General features: G+C 39.6%; 1 protein-coding gene across 1 annotated transcript in view; it reads right to left on the reverse strand.

Moving 5' to 3' along the window:
• Positions 1-22814: 22814 nt before the first annotated feature.
• HERC2 (HECT and RLD domain containing E3 ubiquitin protein ligase 2) overlaps positions 22815-24789 on the reverse strand; it is a 105067-nt gene continuing 103092 nt past the window's right edge. The window contains exon 92 of the mRNA XM_063305010.1: positions 22815-23603. Coding sequence (XP_063161080.1) covers positions 23334-23603 — 270 coding nt within the window. The 3' untranslated portion in view covers positions 22815-23333. The remainder of the gene's footprint in view (positions 23604-24789) is intronic.

The following is a 24789-nucleotide window of genomic DNA, read 5'->3' on the forward strand; positions in this document are numbered from 1 at the left end:
AGGTTCATACAAATTTCTTTTTGTCTTTATTTCAATATAAGGGGAGGGAGTAACTGTACTTAATGATTTTTATAATATGCCAAAGTGGAATGATTTATAGAAATAATGTGGTTTTGGTTTAATATAGTGTAAGAGATTGATTATGGAAAAAAAATTGTATATCCTTGCTGTTAAAAGTCAGAAGTCACATCTTTCTGTAACTTTGAAAAAAAAAATCTTGTTTTTTTTACATCTTTTTAGTTTCTCTTTTTTTTTTTGTAGGTTTTGTTTTTTCGTAGCTTTTACCTTTGTCTTCAAACTTAATAAAATTCATATATATATATATATGCATGCTCCCCAGCTCTTCCTCAGTAACACGTTGAGTGCCATCCAACCAGAGGGAGCCTGTCGTCCAACACTATATTGTCAAACACTTTATATTGTATATCCATGTGATTTTCTTGTAAATCAGGGTTCCTCAACCTTGGCAAATCTAAGCTGTGAGGACTTCAACTCCCAGAATTCCCCAGCCAGCTTAGAGTTGCCAAGGTTGAGGAACCCTGTTGTAAATGAAGGAGTGGCTTACCATTGCCTTCCCCTGTGCAGTACGAAATGATCCCTTTGCTGTTGTCAGGGAAGTGATCATCTAGCATCTTCCTCTATCACTGCTGCTGAATATAGATTCCTGCTTGATTTAGCTGGACAGCTGGGAGGACCTTCACACCTTGGGTGCCCCTTCTGGGATTATACATTCTTGACATAGACTTCTGGCATTCTTTACTAATCTCCCCCAAGAACACCACACTGCTCCCCCATCCCCCACCCCTGCCATGATGAGATGGTATTCCAGGATATGAAGAGAAATAGAGTAATTAGCAAATAGCAATACCATGTTTGTGACCCTTAGCTGTAGTACTCAACTAATTTCAGTTTTAAATCATGCCTTCTCCACTTACCTGGCCTCACATTTTATATTCCAGCCAGTGGTAAGAACTGTGCAACATCCCTGAGAATTGTTGCATTTTTCTTAACTAATAGTTGCAATGTGAAACAGATATTTTTAATCTTCAGGATTAACACTAACTGCTTTCTGGTCTTAAAAGGATTTAACAATAACTTCTAATTGGTGGCTATGAGTTAATCCCTTAGATCTCAAAAGGGCTGCTAAAGCATTCCACTTAGAAAATATTTTCCCCAGCTCTTCTTTCTATACATCCCATACACACTCCATGATGTGAACGTAAAGATTTCCTGAAAGGAGTTCACGAACCAGACTTCTCCAACCCAGTGTCCTTCCAAAGAACATAACTATTAGAATCCCCATGCTTGACCATGCTAGTTGGAAAATCTGAAACTATATTCTCAACATATATGCAGTGGAAGATGTACAAGTCAGGGAAAATTCTAATAAACAATAGTTTAGACCTATTTCTTTTCTGTATCACTTTTGCATGTGCTGATTCATAATTTCCCCCACATCCTGCATTTATCTGCACATTTTTAAAATCTACATAAAATTTGTGGTTTAAATATTTTTCAATATTTAATTTAAAGATAAATATGTATCTAAATGCATCTATTCTAAAGTGGAACCACACTGCAAAATTTAGAATAGTGCCACCTCAGAAAACTGCTTGCAGTGGCATGGAACTCTGCCAGATGTTCCTCCTCTGCAAGGCTTCTTGGAATGTCCATGTGAATCGTATGCAATCATATAATTATTTGGACATTCCAGGAGAAGCTTCAGAAGTCGAAGTGCTCTAGCTTTTAAAGAACCAAAAAAACAAAAAACAAAGCCTCCAAATCTAATCCCCCACCTCCTCCTGCTGCAAGTTCCCCACATTTTTTAATGCTGTCTGAAGAGTTTTTAATCTGTGGGCCAAACACTAACATTTAGTTCCAGCAGAATCTGTGGTAGAAGACTATTGAAAACCTAAGGCACACTATAATCACCTCTTGGGCATGCTCTGACTGTGAAAATCTTCAGTGAAACTGTATTCATTGTAATTCCGATCAGCAGCATGTAAATATTGGCTAGGACATATCCCTTGACAATGGCTGAGTTGATAACTCACAGCTGAAAATATGAATCCCCTTCACTGAAAGTTACTGAGTTTGAAGAGGTGTCCGGGATGTCCAGATGTAAATGTGTATCTGTTTATTGATATACAGTACCATTTCTACTGCTGCAGGACTAGGCAACCTATTCCTGGGGGACACATGTGGCCCATAAGTTCCTTTTACGTGTGATGGGTAACAGAGAGCTTTATATAACGGAATGAACATGTGGAGAGAGAAACATTAACATTAAGAGTTAACATTTATAAGAATGTATTTTTTGAGGCTTGTGTTTGCATGAAAGAAGAACAAAGATAAGCTTCATTTAGAAAAATAAGGAGATAGGAAAGCCTGAGTTACTTAAACCTAAATCTCAGCTGGGTATTCAGCAGACTACAGTATCCACCCAATGAGATCAAAATACAAATCAACAGAGCTAGATCTAGTACAGGCACACCAAGGAAAAATACTTGCAAAAGCACTAATTGTCACCACAGCTTAGGCCACTCAAATATATCATCAATAAGCTGTAGTCTGTACTGGACAACAATACTGGGCTTTCACAGCACAGGTGTAAGGCCTGTACTTGCACTCAAACAACCACCCAATTTAAAATAGCCTCTCACTAGACAAGACAAGACAAAGCAACACAAACATGGGAACCAAATCCTGCAACAAACCCAGACACCAACTCTGTCCCATAATTGTGCCAATAACACCATCACAAGCCCCAACAATGTCACCTACACTGTTAAGGGCACCTTCACATGCTCATCCTCTAACACAGTGTTTTTCAACCTTGGCAACTTTAAGATGTGCGGACTTCAACTCCCAGAATTCCCCAGTCAACACCTGCCAACAATGCTCCTGTAGATTTTACACTGGAGAAACTAGCCAGACTCTGTGCCAGAGAATAACTAGACATCAGTTGCACTTCAGAGCTCCAAACAGTGACAATACAGGGATACAACATTTCAGCCTCTGGGGATACTCCATAACTGACCTCAAGTGGCTCAACAGATAAATTTCGCCACCACTCCACAGACCAGCTTTTTTTTAATCCATTCAATTGTGTCCAATTCTTGGAGACTGCCTGGACAAGTCCCTGCAGTTTTCTTGGCAGGGTTTTTCAGGTGTGGTTTGCCATTGCCTCCTTCCTAGGGCTGAGAGAAAGTGACTGGCCCAAGGCCAACCAGCTGGCTTTGTGCCTAAGACATCGTACCTGCCCTTGGAACAAGCTACCTCAGGGGTAAGATAGGCCCCCAACTCTCCCAGCCTTTCGGAAGGGAGTAAAAATGGTCATGCCACATGGCCTGGGATGGGAGGGGGGACAGTTATTCTTGGGGGTGGTTGGCCCTGTGAGGGTGCCAAGGTTAAGATCTTCCCATCTGGAATTTTATATTTGATATTTGATATTTGATATCTTGTATTTGTATTTTTATGTATTTATATTGAACTGTTTTAGTAATTTGCTAATTTTAATATTTGTAAGCCGCCCAAAGTCGTCGTACGTGAGATGGGCAGCAAAGAAATTTAATTAATTAATTAATTAATTAGGCAGAACTAGAACTCACAGTCTCCTGGTTTAATGTATTACAGACCAAATAACAAAACATTAAAAAAAATCTAATCCATTATAGAAGACCTGAATAGCAACAATGGGTTCTTAGCCTATTATGCATAAAATAATGCTCAGCCTCTTCCTCTCAATCTCCACTATTATGTAAATCCATTAACCTCTCACCTTGTTTTTCTCCACCGCTTCCTCCTCTTCTATTCCCTGTGTTTAAAAACCTATAATAGCACATACATTCTATGCATTTAATAAAGTGAGCTATTGCTCACAAAAGCTAATGCCCTAATACAGTTGGTTAGACTAGAAAATGCTACCAGACTCTGTATCTGCTCAGTTACTTAAGTCTATCTTCCTGTCTATATCCTTACTGACATATTCTACCCAAATCATTTTCTTTCAATGTAAAGACAAAAGCAAAATGGAAGTTGGGTTCCTCGGTTTTCTCTTGGTCATCTGTTAAGATTTCTCCATTTGAAGTAAGCAGTGAATTTACTGCCTCCTTTATGTTCTTCTTACTGTTGGTACAGTATATTCAAAGAAACCTCTCTTGCTGGATTTTGCTCTTTTACAATCCTTGGTTCATTTTCCACCTTTTCCTTCCTAGTTTTATCACTATATTTTTGAGCCAGAACTTCAGAGATTTTGCTGGTAATTACTGTAGGTCGACTTTTCATTTCCAGTAAACATTCCTCTTTAGTCTCAGTTCCATTATAAGCTGCCTATTCAACCACGTTGCTTCTGTAGATGTCTCCTAGTTTTCTTTCTCAATGGTATTGTTTGAGATTATGCCACCCTTAATTTCCTTTTCAAGACTTCACTAACCACGCCTCCTTTGCCTTTGTTTTTTTCCCTTAACATGCTCCTTATTATTTCCCTCTATTTATGAAAATCAGCCTTTCTAAAATTTATTTATTTAATTAATTTTTATCCCACCTTTATTATTTTTATAAATTACTCAAGCTGGTGAATATACCTAATACTCCTTCCTCCTCCTATTTTCCCCAGAACAACAACCACCCTGTGAGGTGAGTTGGGCTGAGACAGACTGGCCCAAGATCACCCAGCCGGCTTTCATGCCTAAGGTGGGACTAGAACTCACAGACTCCTGGTTTCTAGCCCAGCACCTTAACCACTAGACCAAACTGGCTCTAACCATGGTTTGTGTTTGTTTTTTACATTTTGTTAAAATCAAGAACTCTAACAACACATGGTCACTAGTATCCAAAGTGCAAGGAAGAAACATAAAACAAAGTCAAATAAAAGTAGTATTTATGGAATACTACCATACAGCATACACAACAGGTATTTGTTTATTTGTTTTTGGCAGTTGTTTTACCCAAGACTGTCATATTTTTGGATTGCTTTCACACACCTCATCCTGTTTTGGATTGCTTTCACACACCCCATCCCATATGTCTATCCTGGTCCTTTGATTAATTTTGCTGATTGAAACATTTACTATTTAGATGTTACTGGGTGTGACATGATTTAATGTCCTTGTTGCTCTTGGACATAAGGTGATTCCCTCCACTGAAATACTAAATGTCGGTGAATGGGACATGACCCCCAAGGTGGCTATCTAAAATCTCTGAGAGTTTCTGGAATTTGAATTTGATTCATTTGCTAAAGTAATCTCCAGCAAATAATGTTTTTCCCCATTCTTATCCTTCTAACCCAAGATTGTAATCATTCCCATTGCATCAACATACTTTTCAAAAAAAGTTTTGTTTTGTTTTTAATGTACTGATGGCTATAAAAATAAGCAGCCCAAGAGGAGAGATATTAAAACTGACTTGTGTTGTTCCCTGTCTTCCATGCAGACCTAAATTCAAAAGCTTGTGGTAAGCAAATAGTCCCAGTGCTTACATTGGTTAAAATTAAGGCAAATAATGCACACTTTATATAAAATTATTAGAAAATAAAAATAAATCTCTTTTCTTTTTTAAAAAAAAAATGCTTTGATTTATTTTGGATTATGATATTTTCATTCTTTTTAAGGCAAGTTTTCAAGGGGTCTGAAATGCTTTATGTTTATCAAAATGGGGAATGGGTTAAAAAGGTGTGCAGTTTCATGGAAAGAACCCTTCCATGTGAATATTTCTCCTATGACTGGAGATTGTCATTGTTTCTTGAATAGTTCAGAAACTATATTTACTCTGTTAGATAAAAGACTGAGCTGGAATGGGTTTATTTTCAAATGTTCTCCTAATTATTCTCTTTTGCAAATATTGGTATCAAGTATCATCCAAACTTTGCTGACTGTTTAACATTCAAAATATGTGAGATTTGATAGTTTCATCCAATTATATTTAATTTCAACATTTGATCTCATTATTTCATGTGCAGCCATATGGAGCAGATGACAGTATGAACATGCAGTAACAATAGCCAGTTTTCAAACTTACTATTTTACAGAAAAAAATAGAAAATTCTTTCTGTATCAGCATCTGTAAAAAAAAAAGCTTCTGTTTCTCGTCTAAGATCCACTGTCACAAACTCTGTGACAAATTGAACAGCTCATTAACACTTCAGGTGAAAAGCATTTGTCACCAGGGTAGGTTACATCCAGAGTAATTCAAGCAACTATTTTGAAATTTTAAACCAAAAGTAGACCTACTGTAGTATGCTTACTGTTCCATAATAACTTACTGTATTCAGCCATCTTATTTACTTAGCCATCTTATTCAGAAATAGCCCTCAATCATTAAAGGTTCCAAAGCAGCTGATGTAATCTTAGAAACAATAATTACAAAGGCCAGTAATACAATGGGAATGTATTCATGCTGCTGAATACGTAACTTATTTTCTTTATCAAATAAAGCAGTACAGATTTACTATATTCAGATTTGATTTGCATTGCTTCCTTTTTGAAACTGGAATTTCTATTAAATTGCTCACAAATTAAAATAGAACAAACTAAAATGTAATATAAAGGCAGATTTTATCATTCTAGAGAATATTTAAGATACTTTAAAGCGTCATTGCTAAATTGCTAAGTATGTAAAATACAAGTATATAGAATACTAAAATGTGAAGCTACTAGAAGGCTAAAATAGTGAAATTGTTTTGTTATTGGAGATAATTCAGATCTTAAAACTATCCTATTAACAATTATGATATTAAAATACTAGAAAGAATATGCCATAACCAAAATATGATGTGTGACTCCCTCTTTAAAACCCACTGTTTGAAAAGCTCATTCATCTTCCTCCCACAAAATTCACATTACTGTTGAAGACAAAATGTCTCTTAATTGGTTCTGAATGTTTCACAAATTAGATTAAAAGGGTTATTATACCTGGATTTTATGCATTTTATCTGTGACTTTTTCCATTAAGACTATTTCTAATGATTTAGAGTACCAAAGACCTAAAGATCAGAAAATTAGTTTCCTCTCATCACTGGGCTATGGATGCCACCAGCATAAATGTAATTCTGCCGTTATTTTTAATATTTTAATTTTATTCTTCAAACAATGATAAAAACATACTAGGACAGAGAATAAACAATAAATAGTAAGTATAGAAAACTAATTATAATTCATCCAATTTGTGTACTGGTCCAGCAAATGATAATCATATGACATGGTATTCAAAACTTTCATTGACCAGGGAAGATACAGCTATTGGAATACTTTAATTATTCCACTAACCATTTAGCAAGCATTGATAAAAATGACAGATATAAATATCAAAGCTAAAATAGAAATCAAATTTTCCCATCACCCTAGAAATGTTAATCAGCTCACCAAAGCAAGATTTTTTTTTGTGCTACATCCAGCAATACTTTTGAGAATGACTACTGCTTATAAGTAATTATCTATATCTGCATCTCGTGTGTGTTTGTGTGTGAACATACATTTTACCCTCTGCTTTGTGTGTATGCATGGACATATATGTGGTGCCCCTTTACACTATGCATCTGCTGAAGTAGATGTAGTCCATAGAAGATCATGTCATAGTAAATATGTTACTCTTTATGATATCACAAGGTCTTCAGTTTTCTGCTGCAATAGACTAAAACAGTTGCTTCTGGGAGCTGACTTAAAAATATTTACTGTTCAAAATAATTCTAAGTAGTCATCTTACTTATATAACATGAAGAAAGAATGTAATATCTGAATTTTATCACATTGGTTCAAATACCAATGTTGGAAAAGCAGTTAATTTCTTAAATATGAATCAGCACAGTGTAATTATTTATTTTTACCATTTGGCAATATCATTTTGCAGAAGTTGCCAAAGTGTTACACAACAAATTGACCAATGAAAGAACATTGTTAATATATAAAAAGAAATATAAATTGATCCTAAAACATTAAAATCAAATTTCATTTGAAATGAATCTATAAATAGAGTTCCAATAATCAAAGAGAAATAATAACTATGAAATAATTGATTATGGCAAATTATGTCCTTGAGCGCTGGTTTCAGATGTTTTAATCATACACTTTCAAGAATTTGTCACCTATATAGCAGATGAATAAAATATTTCTATGGGGTTTTTACCTGGTCTTGTAGATTTCTTGATGTCTTCTTCAAGTCCACAAAATGAAATAGATTGCATACAAGCACAGTCAGGCTTCTGCAGTGCTTCTGTAAAGCTCTAAGCTGTTAGCATTTTCCTGAAGGGAAACTTTAGGGATCTAAATGAATAGATCACAGAGAAAATGAGTTCAGCATCTACAGATCTACAAGTGCCCACTGCATGCTTGACATATATAAATGAAGCAAAAATTCTTCAGTCAATCATCATGTGATACTACCAACTTGGATGCTGGTGCTCATTTGACAGCCACTTGCAATATTCTGTGCCTTCACAAAGCCCTTTCTAATCATCCTGCAGTTCTTGACAAAGTCCAGGGAAAGAGGGAGGTGGGAGGAAGGAAAATGGATCACACACACACCCTTATATCATGATGTGTCCAGATCAGAAACTGGGAAACTGTATTGAAGAGAGCCTTAAAATTTATAGATCACTGTCAAATTATGAAGATTTTTTTTCAACCTTAACTATTCATAAAACATAAAAGCAAGTGAATATTAAGCTTCTCATGTTCACATCACATTCTTCATTTTGTAAATGATCTGTGCACACATCTTAAATCATCAAGGCTAAGAAGATGCTTTTTCAAAGAAGAAAATTGTGCTTGTAGTATTGGATCTTGAGTGAAATTGGTAACTTTTTAAAACTAGGTCGGAGACCCATGGGAAGGAACCTCCAAATCTAAGCCTTGGGGGAGGGGGTTCAGTTCAAGATCTCAGAGTGTTAAAACTCAGTTGCTGAAACTGAGAGCTGCATCTAGAGCCAGAAGTTCAATTATGTTGCCCAGCTGCATTTCTAGCAAATAAAGTTCCCACAAGAAAGAAAGTTAGCCTACAAAGGATTAGTCTGCAAGCTTTTACACAAATTTTAACCTTGGTTGGGTGTTTAGTTAGATTGTGGGGTTGCATGGTGTGTTGTTCAAAACAACAATTTTAGACTATGGTTCAATGTATTATGTGAATTAAGAACGTGGATTAACAACCAAGTGAAGATGCAATATAAACCCAGCTATAATGTAAGCCCCATCTAAACCCACTATAAGAATGAAATTGTATGGAGGGTAGTTCACCTTTCTAGGAAGAATGTTGGAAAGCTTTAATGGTCCTGCTATATTTTTTGTTTCCCTACAATTTGCTCATATCCAGTTAATTAGCCAGTCCTGTGGCAATTCAGGTTCGACCTACAGAGTCTCTATCATAACTAGAAAGCTAAAAGTCACACTGGCTGGGAATTTAGGAGTTTATCTCTTTAATCCAGTCCTACGCACCCTGCCAAACTATCACATTTTGAAGCAGTTTATAATGTAAGTTGACTGATTGCATTTAATTATTTGATTTATATCCTGCCTTTCATTCAGGAGTGCCAAGTAGTACACAGTGTGTTCCCTCCTCCTAGTTTTCCCCACAACAATGTGACATAGGTTGAACTGAGAGAAAGTGACTAGCCAGAGTCACTCAGTGTCAGCTGTCATGATCACCATTGCGATGCTTGTGACATCGCAACGGCTCACATGACAATACAGGGAAATGGGTCCCTGGCGGATAAAGGCAAAGGCAACTATGAAACACAAAGGAAAGCAACAGGTGCAGGAAACTAAGTAACAACCGAGACCGGCGGCACAGAAGACAGCGATACAAAGTTGCCAACAAGCAATTGACTAAACAACAAGAGAGGCACGCCCGAGCTGTCAAAGGATTAAGAGCCTGATTGCCCGGCAATGAATCATTACCGTTCAGGAAGGCGATCGAGGCGATGCCCGGGGCGCAGGGGGGCTTAACGACCTCTCACCTGACAGGGACGAAACCGGTGGGACTCGTGGGACGCACCTGGAATAAGGTGGGGTGGAGCGCTGACCGGCGCGGGCTATTTAAATCCCGTTCCGGCGCTCTCCCCTCACTCTCAGCTTTTCAAAGGCATGCACTCTGTTCCTCAATAAAGCCAGAACCTAAGCCTACGCTAGCGTCTGTGTCTTTACTGGATCGCAGGCAGAGCCTGACATCAGCCTTCCCAGGTAGGCCAGACAGGAAACATGATCAGATGAGCTAACTCTACTTTATTGTAAAGCTACATTAACAGAATCTTGCAAGTCTGAAAGTACAAATCTCCCACCGTCTCCTTTACAGCTCAAGAAACTAGGAAGGTTCCCTTCAGAGCCTCTTTCTCCACCTACTATCGAGCAGTGGGCTATGCCTTCTCTTATCTGACTGTTCCCTTGGCAGCATCTCTTCACCCCATCTCCCAAGGTCTTTCCCACATAACATTACATTCAGGGAGCTTCCGTAGTTGAGAGTGGATTAGAAACTGGGTCTCCCTGCTCCTAGTCCAACATTTTAACCACCATATCACGCTGGATATAGTGTGTATACCCAACACTATTAAGCCGTCAGGTTGGGAAAGGCTCTTCTATTGGTATACAATCCTGTGGAGGAGGACGACAATGCAGGAACCAGGGTTCTGTGCTGACAGAAGGCATGTTTCAGACAGTACTTTCAGCTGTGAATTGGAAACTGCTCTTGGCTGAATTTGCAAGTCTGGGGGTTGTTTGAAATGCTGAAGAGTAACAACCATCAGCAAGAAAGATTCGGGGGGGGCGTGCAAATTAGTTCCTGGCCTCCTGCTCAGAAGGTTCTATCTTATGACATGCATGTGGAGGTGAAGAGGGTAAAAACAAAATAGTTCATCTGCATTCCTGGCAGACAGAGTTCAGTGCAATGAATCAGAAGGGATAAAGTGGAGGAAAGGAAGGGAAAAACTACTCTGGGCCTCTGTCACGTTTGCATTTTTCCAGTAACTTCAAAAAAGCAATATACACGATAGCTACTCCAGAGGATGTCATTAGGACAGTCATCTAAGATACAGCTTAATGAATGAAAGCTAAACTAAATTTAGCATTGTTCTTTCTTTTCTTGGAGATCTCAGGTTCAATCCCAAGCATTACCAGATTTTTTTTAAAGGAAGCTTGAAAGTAAGAGAACAGAAAATACCCCTTTAGAGAACTGTAGACAACAGCAGCAGACTAAATTGGACTAGAATGATCAGTGTCCTGTGACAGTATAAGGCTTATTCAAATTATGTAATTAATTTATGATGTCACAGTTCAGTATAAGTATTATAAGAAAGCATTAAAAACTGTTATCTTGTGAGACTATGAATGGCAGCTCCTCCGGTGGTCATGTTGACTATGGATGATAAGAGTTGAACTCAAGCACATCTGGAGAATTCTTCCTGAACTACATATAATCTTCACTACAGCAATAAAGCATGGATGTAAAATGTTTCAGAATGAACACGTGGGAAATATTCACATTTAGGCAAACCTCCATCAGTACAACTTTTTTTCTGCATGAAAGCCTACAATTCAAGGCTGGTGGGACAAGCTGCTGTATATAAACAGTTAACAAACCTCACTTCCCCATCTCAGAGCACTGATGGTGTTACTACAGTGGTAATGAAGTATCTGTAAGAAGAAAACCAAGCTCAGAGAACACCAAGAACCCAACAACAAGGAGAACATAGTTGTGAGTATAAACCTAACTGAATTTAACAGGACTCACTTTTGAGCATAGGACTGTCCTGTAAATTAGTTTCTGAGTTCCAATTTAAATCAGTGGGGCCTAAGTAATAATTAATTTGATTCGCTAAATTTGGTGTGGTCGAAGTTCAAGATCAACCCCAAAGCCATAGGTGGTATTAATGCCTTTGGTTCATTAAACATACTTACCATCTCTTAAATATCAGCTTCTCTCAAGCTGACAAACTGCTCTGGCAGGTAGATTTTATGGGTATCAGCTGCATCATCCACAAACTGCATCTGATAATGTAAGATAACCTTGATCTGGAAGGAGCCAGCACAAAGATTATCCTACCCAATATCAAGGATTCTTAGAGGCAAGTGACTACGAATGCTGGCAATTCCCACTATAGTGTAAGGGGAGGTAGTGCTAGACCAGCATCAGGTCAAGCTTTGCCTACCCCAACACTTGATTCCTCAGAATGTTCTTACTTATAGAATCCACTTAAATTGCTTTTTAAGTGACTGCACAATACATGGCAAGACACTTGCCCTTGAGTTCTTCTTCACAATTAACTTCTTAAAAGCAGAGGTAATTATGCTAAACCAAATTTTGTCCTTGTGTTTTGTTTTAGGGAAGATCTTAGATGACCGGAGCCTTAGAAGCTCAGTTTCCCACTGGAGTTGTGCACCAGTTAAATACCATGGGTACATGTTGGAGAATTCCATTCATGTTTGCCAGTGTGTGTGACTTAAAGAGAAAAGGTAGAAAGAATACTGGGAGCAGAAGTGGCTCAGGCAGAGAAGAAAAGACTAGGCCACTTGCACAAGAAAGGATCTAGACCATCCATCAGATACAGCAGTAGCAGCCAGAGTTCTGACCTGAGTTATCTACCTAACCAGGACTGGTAAAAATGTGCTTGGCCTAAGAACAAGATTAATTAGAAGGGATTTAAACTATATCCTGTTGAGGATAAAAATGGAAAAACCGGAATTAAGGGCCTCAGAAATTAAGGACCTTGTCCTACAGAAGGGGCGAGTGTTTAGTAGGGGCTCTTAAACCAGTCAGTGAAAATTAACATAACATTGGTCCATAATCTTCATTCATGCTCCAGAGTATGGGAAGAAGAGGGGATGAGCTTGAGCAATTAGCCCAGAAAGGCCAATAGGATTCAGTAAGCATTAATAGAGACCAGGCAGGATGATTCTTGTGATAGGAATACATCAATTAAAGGATAGAATTTGTTCACAAGAAATAGATACAATGGGAAGAGAGGAGAGTTCACTGCCATCCATTCATTTATACAGGATGGTAGTAACCAGGCATAAAGCTTTCATTACAAAAGGTGCTTTATTATTCAATTAAACAAGACAACCTGTGACCTGTTGGGTCATCATTTCAGAGATATTTCCTTACCAGATTCCATAATGCCTTCAACAGTGGCAGAGCTTCCAATGTACTGCCTTCACTAGAAAAGTTCTTAAAAATTCAGGGAGATATTCAGAGATCTATCTGCCTTGAAAGTAGCCCATGTCATTCATATTGAACAGTATAGCACAGTCAAACATCAGGAGCTGACCACAGGAAATCTTTTATGACATTTTGTATTATGTCATAAAATGTTTTATGATAATTTTTATGTCATAAAAATGTTTTATAAAATTTGCCAAATTTCTATTCCACAGGAGTCATGGGTCCAGGATTTTGGACACATTCTGTAAGTCAGCCCATTTGAGGTACCTTGGTTCAAAAATTGTTGGCCTACGATGCACAGGCTGCCCAGTTAAAGGTCAGAAACAGACATGAGAGTTTTAGTAGCATATAGATGCAAAATATACTAAGTGCCAATATATTAAACACAGTAATTTCATATTTCTGTCCTTTTTAAAACTTCTCCGTGTTTCTAAGGAATGTGTTCTTTTCTATGTTACACTAATTTAATTTCCTATAGGTTTCAGTTTTGAGCCTTTAACTCCATTTTATTTATTTATTTATCTATCATACTTTTATCACCGCCCATCTCCCTCATACGGGGGACTCTGGGCGGTTCACAATAAAACAGTTTAAAATTCAATAAAATCATAAATAATATCATTAATCCATAAATATCAATATCAATATCAATATCAATCAATAAATATAAAATGTAATGAGTTCCAAGTAATGACAGATCTAATACCACCCAAAGGGGAACAAGACCGGCCTCGGCAGGACTAGGGAGCCAACCAACCCCAAGAGTGGCTCTTCCTCTCCCCACTCCAGGCATGGTGACAAAGCCAGGTCTTCAATCATTTCCTGAAGTCCAAAAGAGAGGAGGCTAGCCTCACTTCCGGGGGAAGGGTGTTCCAAAGGGTGGGAGCTACTACAGAGAAGGCCCACCTCCTGGACCCCGCCAGATGGAGTTCTCTTGCAGACGGGGTCTGCGGCATGCCCTCTCTGCATGAGCAGGTGGGACAGGCTGATGTAACGGGGATGAGATGGTCCCTTAGGTAACCTGGACCCATGCCATGTAGGGCTTTAAAGGTGATAACCAACACCTCCCACAAGGATGTATTTACCATCGACTGGGCCCAAGCACACATCACCTCCCGAGCTGCCTTCACCAGCCAGCAGGGACACGGGTCTAATTGACAGGTGGTGGCATTTACAGTCTGGAGGATCTTGTCCACTTCCTCAGGTCCAACAGGATCAAACTGTTCCAGATAACTGGGTAAGGTACGCTCCCCAGGCATCTCCCCAGACTCCGTCCCATGCTTGGAGTCCAACTTAGAGCGAATCCAAGTGATTTTATCCTGCAGATGCTCCAAAAACTCCTCAGCACGGCCCTGTAGATGATTTTCTGGGTCCCTTTTCCCCAACAGGGATTGGGTGATCCTAAACAGGGCCACTGGGTGGCATTCTGTGGATGCAATAAGAGCAGAAAAATACTGGCGTTTTGCCACTCTTACCACCACAAGGTAGGCCTTAATCACGGCTCTAGCTTGTGTCCAGTTGGTGTCATGAGCACTGATGGTGAGCAGGAAGGGGCCCCTATCCAGGGAGGAAAACACATACGTAGTAGAGAGAATTTGAGCTGTCATTCAAAGAGACACAGAACAGACCCGCCTTGACTTTTGGGGTTTATCTGTATGGGTTTTCTCACGCTTCTTCAGTTTGTTAGGATTTTCTGTCTACTGTAGCAGTAATAAAACACTAGAGACCTATTCTTCATCTCGGCGTGGTTCCTGCTTGTCAGGACAATCAGGTTCAGTCTTCATCTTTCTCCAGTGGTGCTCTAGGCGTCTCTTAAACCTCTTCAGAACCGTCAGCTCCTCCGTGAACCACGGGGAGTGTCAGGTTCGATAGGATAAGAGAGGCCACACAGGCGCAATCCTATCCAAGGCCCTGGCCATCTCCCTATTCCAGGCAGCAGCCAGGGCCTCCGCTGGACCATGCAACAGATCCTCAGGTATAACCTCCAGCTCCCTCTGAAACCACATTGGGTCCATCAGTTGTCAGAGGTGGACTGATCGAATAGGTCCTGCCTCCCTGTGGAGGGGGGTGGCATATGAGAATTCCAAGGTTACCAGGGCACGACCTGACCATGACAACGGGGAAAGATGTAACTTTCCCCTCAGGTCACATTGCCACTGCTCCAACAAGAAAACTAAGTCTGGTGTGAGGCCACTGTCTTGGGTCGGGTCCCAAATAATCTGACTCAGGGCCATGGCCGCCATGGTGGCCATGAACTCCCGAGCTGCCTCCAAGACCCGCCCCAGGGAAGGCAAATTGAAGTCTCCCAGAACCATAAGCCTGGGGAACTCCACCGCCAATCCTGAGACTGCCTCCAACAGCTCAGGCAGAGAGGTTGCTACGCAGCAGGGAGGCTGGTACAGCAGCAACACTCCCAACTGCTCTCAGGCACTCAACTCAAAAAACAGGGTCTCACAACCAGCTACTTGTGGAGCAGCGCCCCTGAAGGCCACTAGAGACTCTCTGATGACAACTGCTACCCCTCCTCCCCTGCCCCGGCATCTCAGCTGGTGCCACACCCAAAACTCAACCGGGCACATCTCCGACAAAACCACTCCCCCTTCCAGGCCCAGCTGGGTTTCAGTAATACACGTGAGGTCTACCACCTTCTCTGTGATCAAGTCACATATGAGGGGGGCCTTGTTTTCACTGACCTGGCATTGAGAAGCAGCAGCCAGAGGCCAGGGCCCCTATGAGTCTGCTGTCCAGGGCCTAGGTTTAAGCCCGGATGGTCAGAACACCCCAGAGGTAATAAACACCTGGGGCGTCTTCCTCTATGATGACTCACCCTCAGGCTTCCATCATAACATCTCCTGCCCATCACCACCTCGATGAAATGTCCCGCCCTATATCCCCCAGGCTCTACCAGTCCAGCTGCCTCCAGTTCTGGACCTCTAGAATTCCTGGCTTGAGGTAGGGGTCCCTCCATCCTCTCATACAATCATACAACCATACACACTTCGCACAACCACAAGGGGATGGTGGGTCCCCCAGCACACCAGCTCTCACTCTCAGCGCTGATAGGCCCAACCATCACCCAGATACTCACTATGCCCAAACCTCTCTCACTAGGCAACAGGGGGCATCACATCCACTACCCCTCCCCCCTGTCTCTCACTCAGGGGGGGAGTGCTCTGACACACCAGCGCATTCACACTCTGACTCCCCCCTCGTCTCTCACATGCAAGGAAGGAGCCCCCATTCACATTGGAGGGACTTGATTAATCTCTACCACACATTGTTGGGAGGATAAGGAAATTGGGAGACGATAGCCAAACTCTAGAGATTTTACAGTCTAGTGGTCAAAGGCCCCAGGCAGTTCCCCCCAGTGTTGTCCATGATGTAGCCAACAGAGATCTCAAAAAGTCCCTCTATGCAGCCAGCTGTCCAGGAAATCCAGATTAATCACAAGGTCCAGGCCAGAGTCCATCCCTCCAAGGCACCAATATGTCGTCCGCCACACCCAGCCAAATTGCTGTCACGGGGCTTGTCTGGTGGCCAAGACCGGTCCGGTCCACTGCTCCATCTCCACCAGGGCCGGCCATTCGTCATGCCATTCGTCACGCTGCCCCAACTAGCCCTCTTCATACTGCACCGCTGGGATTGATCTTCCACCCGGTGCTCGCCGGTGCTCGCTCCTGTGCTACTCAAAAGTAGCTCCAGCAGGACCGGCCCACTGCTCCGCTGTTCTGCTGCTCATTGTGCCGCCAGGCTGGAGAGGAAGAAAAACTCCAGCAAAGGCAGGGAGCTCCCGCTTCCAATGTTAGGGGTGGCAGCTACCAAGCTGCAGTCTAAAGGAGCCAACCAATCAATGTATTGTTTTCTCCACCTGAACACTAAATTCATGTCACCTCTCCTGTTCTCACTCCTTGATTATTTATGGCATTAATACTTTATCCATTTATTGTTTTACATCTTAATTCTGATACTTTATGACTTTACTATTTCACTTCTCCCCCTGAAGATGGTCTTTAAGGGCAGCCTCATGTAGAGTGTGGTGCAGTAAAAATGACAGGATACCCCCCCCCCCCCCGCATCTTCTTCTGTCCCAGGTCAGCCTATGTCAGCCTTGCAGGGTACTCCAGACAGGAAGCACACCCAGATGAACTAACTCTACTTTATTGTAAGGTTACGTTAACGGGACCTTGTAAGTCTGAAAGTACATTTCTCCCCCATCCCCTTTACAGCCCTATAAAATACAGAAATCCCTTCTGGGATGTTTGCCACACCCACATTCCTTCTGTGGGCTAAGCTGCCTCTTATCTGACCATTCCCTTGGCTGTGGTTCTTTCCTCTGTCTTCCAAGGTCATTCCCTCATACCATTACAGCCCGGGGCCTCTGAGGCTTTCTGGACAGCTGGACTAATTACCGTGTGTCTACTCCCATCTTATCTATTCATAGCCGCAGTTGCAAAACAATCTCTTTCTCATCTCTCCTTCAAACATCTTTTGAGCCTTGAAGTGCACATTTTCTATGGGCTTCATGTTTTCTGGTTTCCTTCTCCTTTTCTTCTTTGCCATCCTGCCATTTAGACACTCTCATGAATAGCATCCTTTCTTTAATACAACAGCTCTTCTCAGCTGCTAACTCTCAACTGACCCTATGTAATATTTCTCAGCTCTGCTTCCCCCATTCCAGAGGGGTACTAAAAGCCTAATTACAAACCTTTCCAGAGGGAAAAAAAATAGAGAACAGCTGAACAAGTCACTGTGGCTGCCCAAAAGGTTAATAAAATGAAGAAGTGTACAAAGTGAAAAAAGATTTATCAGAAAAGGATATATGTGTTTCAGAATTGAAGAAACTGTGACAGAAAGCTTAAAGCTTACAGGAAGCCGAGGTTGGGAAAGAATGCTAAGAACTAAAAGGGCATCTTGTATGTTCAAAATAAAAAGGAAATGAAAAGTATCAGGATACCAGCTGCTCAGTGAAGACAGCAAATATGAACTGCATACAAAGAAAATACAAAGCTACTCACCTTCTGTATTTATTTATTTATTTTCTACCCCACCTTTATTTTTCTTATAAATAACTCAAGGTGGCAAACATACCTAATACTCCTTCCTCTTTTCCCCACAACAACCACCCTGTGAGGTGAGTTGGGCTGAGAGCGAGCGACTGGCCCAAGGTCACCCAGCCGGCTTTCATGCCTAAGGCGGGACTAGAACTCAGAGTCTCCTGGTTTCTAGCCTGTTGCCTTAACCACTAGACCATACTGTATATATTCCATCAGAGCTCCTCCAGTACTAAAGGAGCTAGCTGATGAACTGCCCAAACTTTATGCATTCCCTTTGAGAAGTCTGGAGGCTAATGAAATGGCAGATGATTGACGGAAAGCAAATACAGTACTGCCCTATCTTCAAAAGTGGGTGGAAAGGAAGATCAAGCAAACTACAAGCCAGCCAACCAAACATCAACATCTGTTAAGATTCTAGACTATGATGTAGACCTCTTTATGATGTAATCTCTAAGCACTTGAAAGAAAGGCAGCAATAACCAGGAGTTAACAAAGATTTGTCAGACTAACTTATATTTTGACTGGGGAATTTCATTTATAGATTATGGAAATCCTGTAAACGTAATAACTTCAGCAAGACTTTAGGCAACTAAGGCAATGTTTATTAAGTGGCTTATTTTAAAACATTTTGAAAGAAGTTCATTTGAATCAATAAATTAACTGGTGGGGGGGTTCTGTCCAGCTGTGTGACTTTCCGGCAGCATGCTCTGCAGGAGGTAATGTGGGAGAGATTAGTATGTTCTTTTAAAAAGAACACGAAGTCTAGTTTCTCTTGACAGTCCTCTCAGTTAGAATACTCTGAGGGAGAAAGAAAAATATCTGAGTGCCAGACTAGAAGGAAAGAAATTGTTGCCATACAGTTTTTATAATGGGAGTTTTCAAATGTTTTAAACAAATCTCTTTGGCCAATTTTTCTGAAAATTGGTTGGTAGCATTAAGCATAGGCTGCCACTCTAGCTATTCTTGGGATCCTGAGGTGAAAAACAATGGAGGCTTTTTTGATTTCCCATTTCTCCCACAGCAAGAACACTTAAAATATTTCAAATTTTGTTTTAACAAAATATGGACCACGTGAGCTGCTTAAATTTATTCTGTTGATAGAGTTATCTCAGAATATTCCAGTGGAATATTTCTGGTAAAGCCATTTTGTTCAGTATTGGAAGCAAAATACATTTTTTATTTCAAGCATATCCTTGACAACAGCGTGACATCATGTTTCTGATCCCTGTTATCCGCATACCAGATTTCTGCATTTTTTTTTTAAATATAAGGTTAACACTTCTCAGGTGACAGTCATCTTGAGGACTGACTATATGTTGTGTCAAAAAAAAAAGCTCCCCCCCTCCCCAAAAAGAGAAAAACCTGAATCTACGCACCAATTTCCAAATCATGCCATGCAGCTAGCTTCCTAGCTGGACATCAGATTTTAACCAAAAGCAGAGCCACATTCAGCAAGCAGTAGTTCAAAACACCTGACAGGCAGCAGGTAGTAGTATCCTTCTAATAAAGCAATACAGTTGGAAAAGAGCATTTGTAACTGAAGCACTGTTAATGTTTAAGCTGGATACAGAGGAAGCAGGACAGATAAATTAAGTATTATAAAGCAAACCAGATAATTTCCCAAGGTTTCAGACCTATTTCTTCGTATCAACTGAGGCCAGCAGTTTCATCAGTGAGCTAATATGTACATGTTAGGTGCCCTCAGGCACAAACAGAAATTGACACATTATATTTTTAAGATTGTATCTTGTAAGATCTGTTCTTTTGCCCTTCTCTGGGCAGTGACAGTACATTCAACCTGAAGTATTTAAAGTCTTCAGGGACAGTCTCCAAATTAAGCTCAAACCTGTTTTCTCAAACTCACAAGCCATGTAATTATAGCTACCTCGAATAGCAGGGAAGTCACGTCATAAAACTGCTCTCTGAATTCTAAACACATTTCTGGCTATCACTAGATCCAAACATTATCGTAACCAATAGAATGGCTGCATGATCTAGTTTCAGTTTTTAATCTAAATAGAATTCCTACAATGGACCTCTCCTGCAGGACTGTGAGTAGGAACTTGTTAAGTGCTTTGTATAATGGGTCATGGTATTTTAGTTTCAGATTATTTTATCAGTGCTTCTATGGAGTAAAGCATGTATTTTTCATTCCAAGCTCATCCCATTAAAATGATTGGCAATTCAAGACAGACAAAAGCAACTAAACCACAACATGGAAAATTAACAGGCATTCAGAGGAAGATATTTTAAATTACCAAAAGCTAGGACAAGGGACAGCTATACCCACAATGTCTGACAAATTACTTTCCAGTTGGCCTCTCTTGAAATCCAGTAACTGTGAGTTAATTTTGGGTTAACCCAGCAAGTAAATGTTATTATGGCTAATATTCAGCAATACGGATTCCAGTTCCAACATCTCATTTGGTGTGCTAGTCCTGAATTCTCAATTCTGTATGATTAGTTATGTAAAAAATTCTTTGTCATGTGATTTTTGAACATAGTGCTCAAAACATAAGAGCAAGAGAGGTTTATTTGCAAGTCGGAAACTGAGCCGGCATTGTTTTAAAAAAAGTTAATGCAACAGCAAAGCCAAAGGAATTTGCCCTTTCAATGAACACTGAGGCCTCACACTGCTTAGTGAAATAGAAAAATACAAGATAGAATGTGATAATCTAAGATTGTTAATTAAAATCTTATTGTAGGGGTTCAGTTAGTTTTGAAAAAAACTGGACCTACTTTTGCAAAATATTCCTAGAGACAAGTCAAGGAATAGGCAGAGATTAGCAAGGTTTAAAGGAGCTTTTAGGAAACTAATTGTCAAATGCCAAAGCAAAACAAGGCAAGTATTATTAAAGCAGAAATTTGTCAGTGGACCTAACTTCTGGCTTAACATTTTGAAATATGAAGAAAAATTTGCCCTGAGATTAAGCAAATTCTACTACTAAAAACAATCAAGGGGTGATTTTCATTTTCCAACTACTGTATGCTGAGTTCTAATTGACCCAAGACTATGTTTCTTTCAAAGTATAATAGATAAAATATATAATCATGACTGACAAAAAACTGTCAAACTGTGTTAGACAGTATCTATGTATGTGCCCAGAATTCAGGACAATCCCTTAAGAAGACTGAATATACATTGCATTTTAAAGTACTTTTTCAAAATCATTTTAACACATTTTACTTATTCAGGGACCTGATCTAAATTTTTGTTAGCTGTTTCAGAATTAGAAAAATATGCTAAGCTACTAATTAAATGAAACAGTTGTTCACTTCATCAGAATAGCAGTTCAAATTTTGCCAAAAATATTCCAATACTTAAACCAGATTTAAAATTAAAGGAATGATTGGTGAAAATATAAATTAAGAAACAAAATGTAGGTTTGGAGGCTCTAAGAATATCAGAAACAAAGGCTCTTCCAAGAATATTCTGAAACGGGATGGATGGGACATAAAGTGAGAGAAAAATAAAGATTAAGCAGTGATTTGTCATGTGACTATGTTGTGGCAGATTGAATTTATATAAAATCAGATCTTACTCATCTCAAAAAGTGTTGGTGAAGTATTACTAGGAAGAACATATCAATTTGGAAGTATAAATGTTCTTAAAGGCTGCCGCCTTAGGAATGACAAATTATTTCAGTGCATAAAAAAAGCTGCTGCAACAATAGATGGGAATAAGGTGTGAAATTTCCTGATTCATAGCTAAAAACCTGAAGTTTGTCTGAGCTCAAAAGCTAAGTAGCATCAGGCCTGGCTAGTACTTGGTTGGGCAATATGAGAAGCCCAGGCAACATAGGAAGCTAAAAGTATATCCAAGAAGCAAGCAGTGGCAAATCACTTTTGTAGCATGCCAAGAAAACTGCACAGGTGTGTCCACATAAGTCAAGAGGAATCAAACTTCACTCAAAGGTGACTTTTCTTTTATCTTTTTTTAACTAATTCAGAAACAACTTTGGACTAACTAAGCCAGGGTTTCTCAACCAGGGTTCCATGGAACCCTAGAATTCCACGAGATGTCACTAAGGGTTCCCTGGGAGATCACAATTTATTTAAAAAATTATTTCAAATTCAGGCAACTTCACATTAAAGAGGTAAGTTTCAGTCTTTATTTTTAGTTTAAGAACACTGTTAATAAATATATACAGGCCTACCCAAAAAACAAATATAATAATTCTGTAACTCCTGGCCTATATTTGAGCCTGAATCTGCAGGGGTTCCCCGAGGTCTGAACAATATTTCAAGGGTTCCTCCAGGGGGAAAAAGTTGAGAAAGGTTGATGTAAGCCTTGAAATTTTAACAGAGCAACACCACTTCTTTACTGCAACTACAATGATGTTTTAGAAGTTGGAAGTCCCTGGGAAGGTTTCTCACCATAAAAAGCCCTCTTAAGCTGTTACTGGGTAGTGATGGCTGTTTTATTTAGAGAGAAACTATAATTTGGCATGGTCATGGCATAATGATGATTTTATATCTCACATTAAGAGTCCTTTTATTCAGAGAGAGAGGGAAAATGGGAGATGACATGACATTGGAAGATGGTAAACTTAATGAGATGTTGGCTAGTTATTAGTTAGTCAGCTAGTTGGCTACAATATAATGAATACTGATAACTGAGTGTTCAAAAAAGTTTTTAATAACCAAAACAACTATTAAAGTTAATTGAAATATTTATAATACTATTCAGTAATTGCACAGTAGTTCCAATATACAATCAAGAAGATGCAAAGAACACAACACTTAATTTGAAAAAAAAATCTATTGCACTGACAATTTAAAATATTTCAGTTTTTTAAATTCCATACGACCAATGTTTTATAAACATGTACAACACATCAGTAAACACCAAGTTCTATCTGCAGTGCAGCATAAAGGGGGTGAAGGGAATCTCCAGCCATCAAAACAGATGTTCAATGCCTATGTACGGCACCTGCTTATGCTAGAGAAAGTTATTTCCATTATCTGCCATTATTCCTATAATGAGTAGCACAATCTCCTTGATTAGTAATGATTAGTAGTTCTCTAGTTGCACGCCTTTGGACTGTGATCTTGAAATGACCGGTTGCATCAAAGCTACTTTGTGGCACGCTGTTCCGGGGCTGCAGCATTGTCACTGGCAAGGGGCCTTCCCTCTCAGTGGCCAGTTAAATAGTCTTGTGTGGAATCAGAAGCAAAGGAGTCAGCATCTTCATTGTCAGAATCATCACTGCTATCATCAGCAGTTGGCTCTCCCAGTGCTATCCGAGCATAGTCATCTGTGTCTATAGATTTACAGAAATGGATGGCATACTTTAGTTTTTCTTCTAGCACCTGTTTGCAAGAATACCTAGGAAGCTTCAGCAGAAAAAAACATGTGTATGACTCAGGAAGAAAATGGTCTGGAGGATTGTATTTATCCAGAACCTGTGAGAAAAAAAAAATTACAACAATTTCACCGAATGCCATTTATATAGCACAACATAATACAAAATTCAAAAACATAATACAAAATTCAAAACCTATCCATGCTTATTGAAAAAAATGTGGGAGTCCAAGAGGGCCAGGGTCTTGCTCCTAGGAAAGGGTTGCAGAAGGTAGCTATCACCTTCTTTTGCTTTCTTTCAAGTCAAATAGCAACTAATTTTGAAGTGGTTTCTGAAGTTGCTATACATGTAAAAGTAATCTAATGGAAGAAACACTGTGCAAGGGAGATTGTTAAGATGTTCTGCTATGCCATCAGCCATGCAAGCTTTAGTTAAGCATTTTGCACATTTTCTGCTAGTGCTTGTTGCAACTAATTACATACCAAGAACCCGCTTGAACTGACCAATGGGTTGTTATGGTTAGTGCTGGAAGAAGAAGTGACCTGTGCCACTGGAATGCCACCAATGTGTTCTACAGTAAAATCTCACTTTTATGCATGAATTGCGGGGAAGAGACGTCAAACCAAATATCCATCAAATTCAAATCAACATAATTGAGGTAACTAACATAATTTGTGGCAATTTATGCCATTTACCTAATTACACAAATGACATCAATTATGCTAATTACTTCAATTGTCAGGACTTCTTTGGAAACAAAGAACCTTGTCTGTTGTTTGGGGGTGAAGCCTGATCTAAAATTTTGTTTGTTGCATCTAAAGTCTGCTGAATGGCTGTCTGTAAAATCAAAGTTTTACTGTCTTCCTTAAAAATCCATCGAACATTTCACGCAAGTTTCTTGTTGAAGACTATTAATCTTTTCTTACCCAAACTACCTCACAATTTGTTATAGACTGATTTAAGCCATTAACATTAAAATAAAAATACCATCATTAAGGGTTTTTTTAATCTACCTGAAAAGAGGCAACTGTTTCTCATTTGAAGTACATCGCTATTCAGCAGAATAATCACAGGATCAAGAAAAATCTTTCTGTCCATCAGTCACAAATAATATACTGGGCATTACTTTGGGAACCATATTGGTTGCATCCAAGAAACAACATAGGAGAAAATCATGGCAAGAAAAAAATCAAGAAATGGAAATATTCAGAGAAACACCTAACAAGAACAAGCAAGCATTTAGTTGTGAACTTCCTGTTTTCTTTGAATACTCCATACCAGTGTTT

This window comes from Candoia aspera, chromosome 5 (assembly GCF_035149785.1).
Source record: "Candoia aspera isolate rCanAsp1 chromosome 5, rCanAsp1.hap2, whole genome shotgun sequence".
NCBI classification, from domain to species: Eukaryota; Metazoa; Chordata; class Lepidosauria; order Squamata; family Boidae; genus Candoia; species Candoia aspera.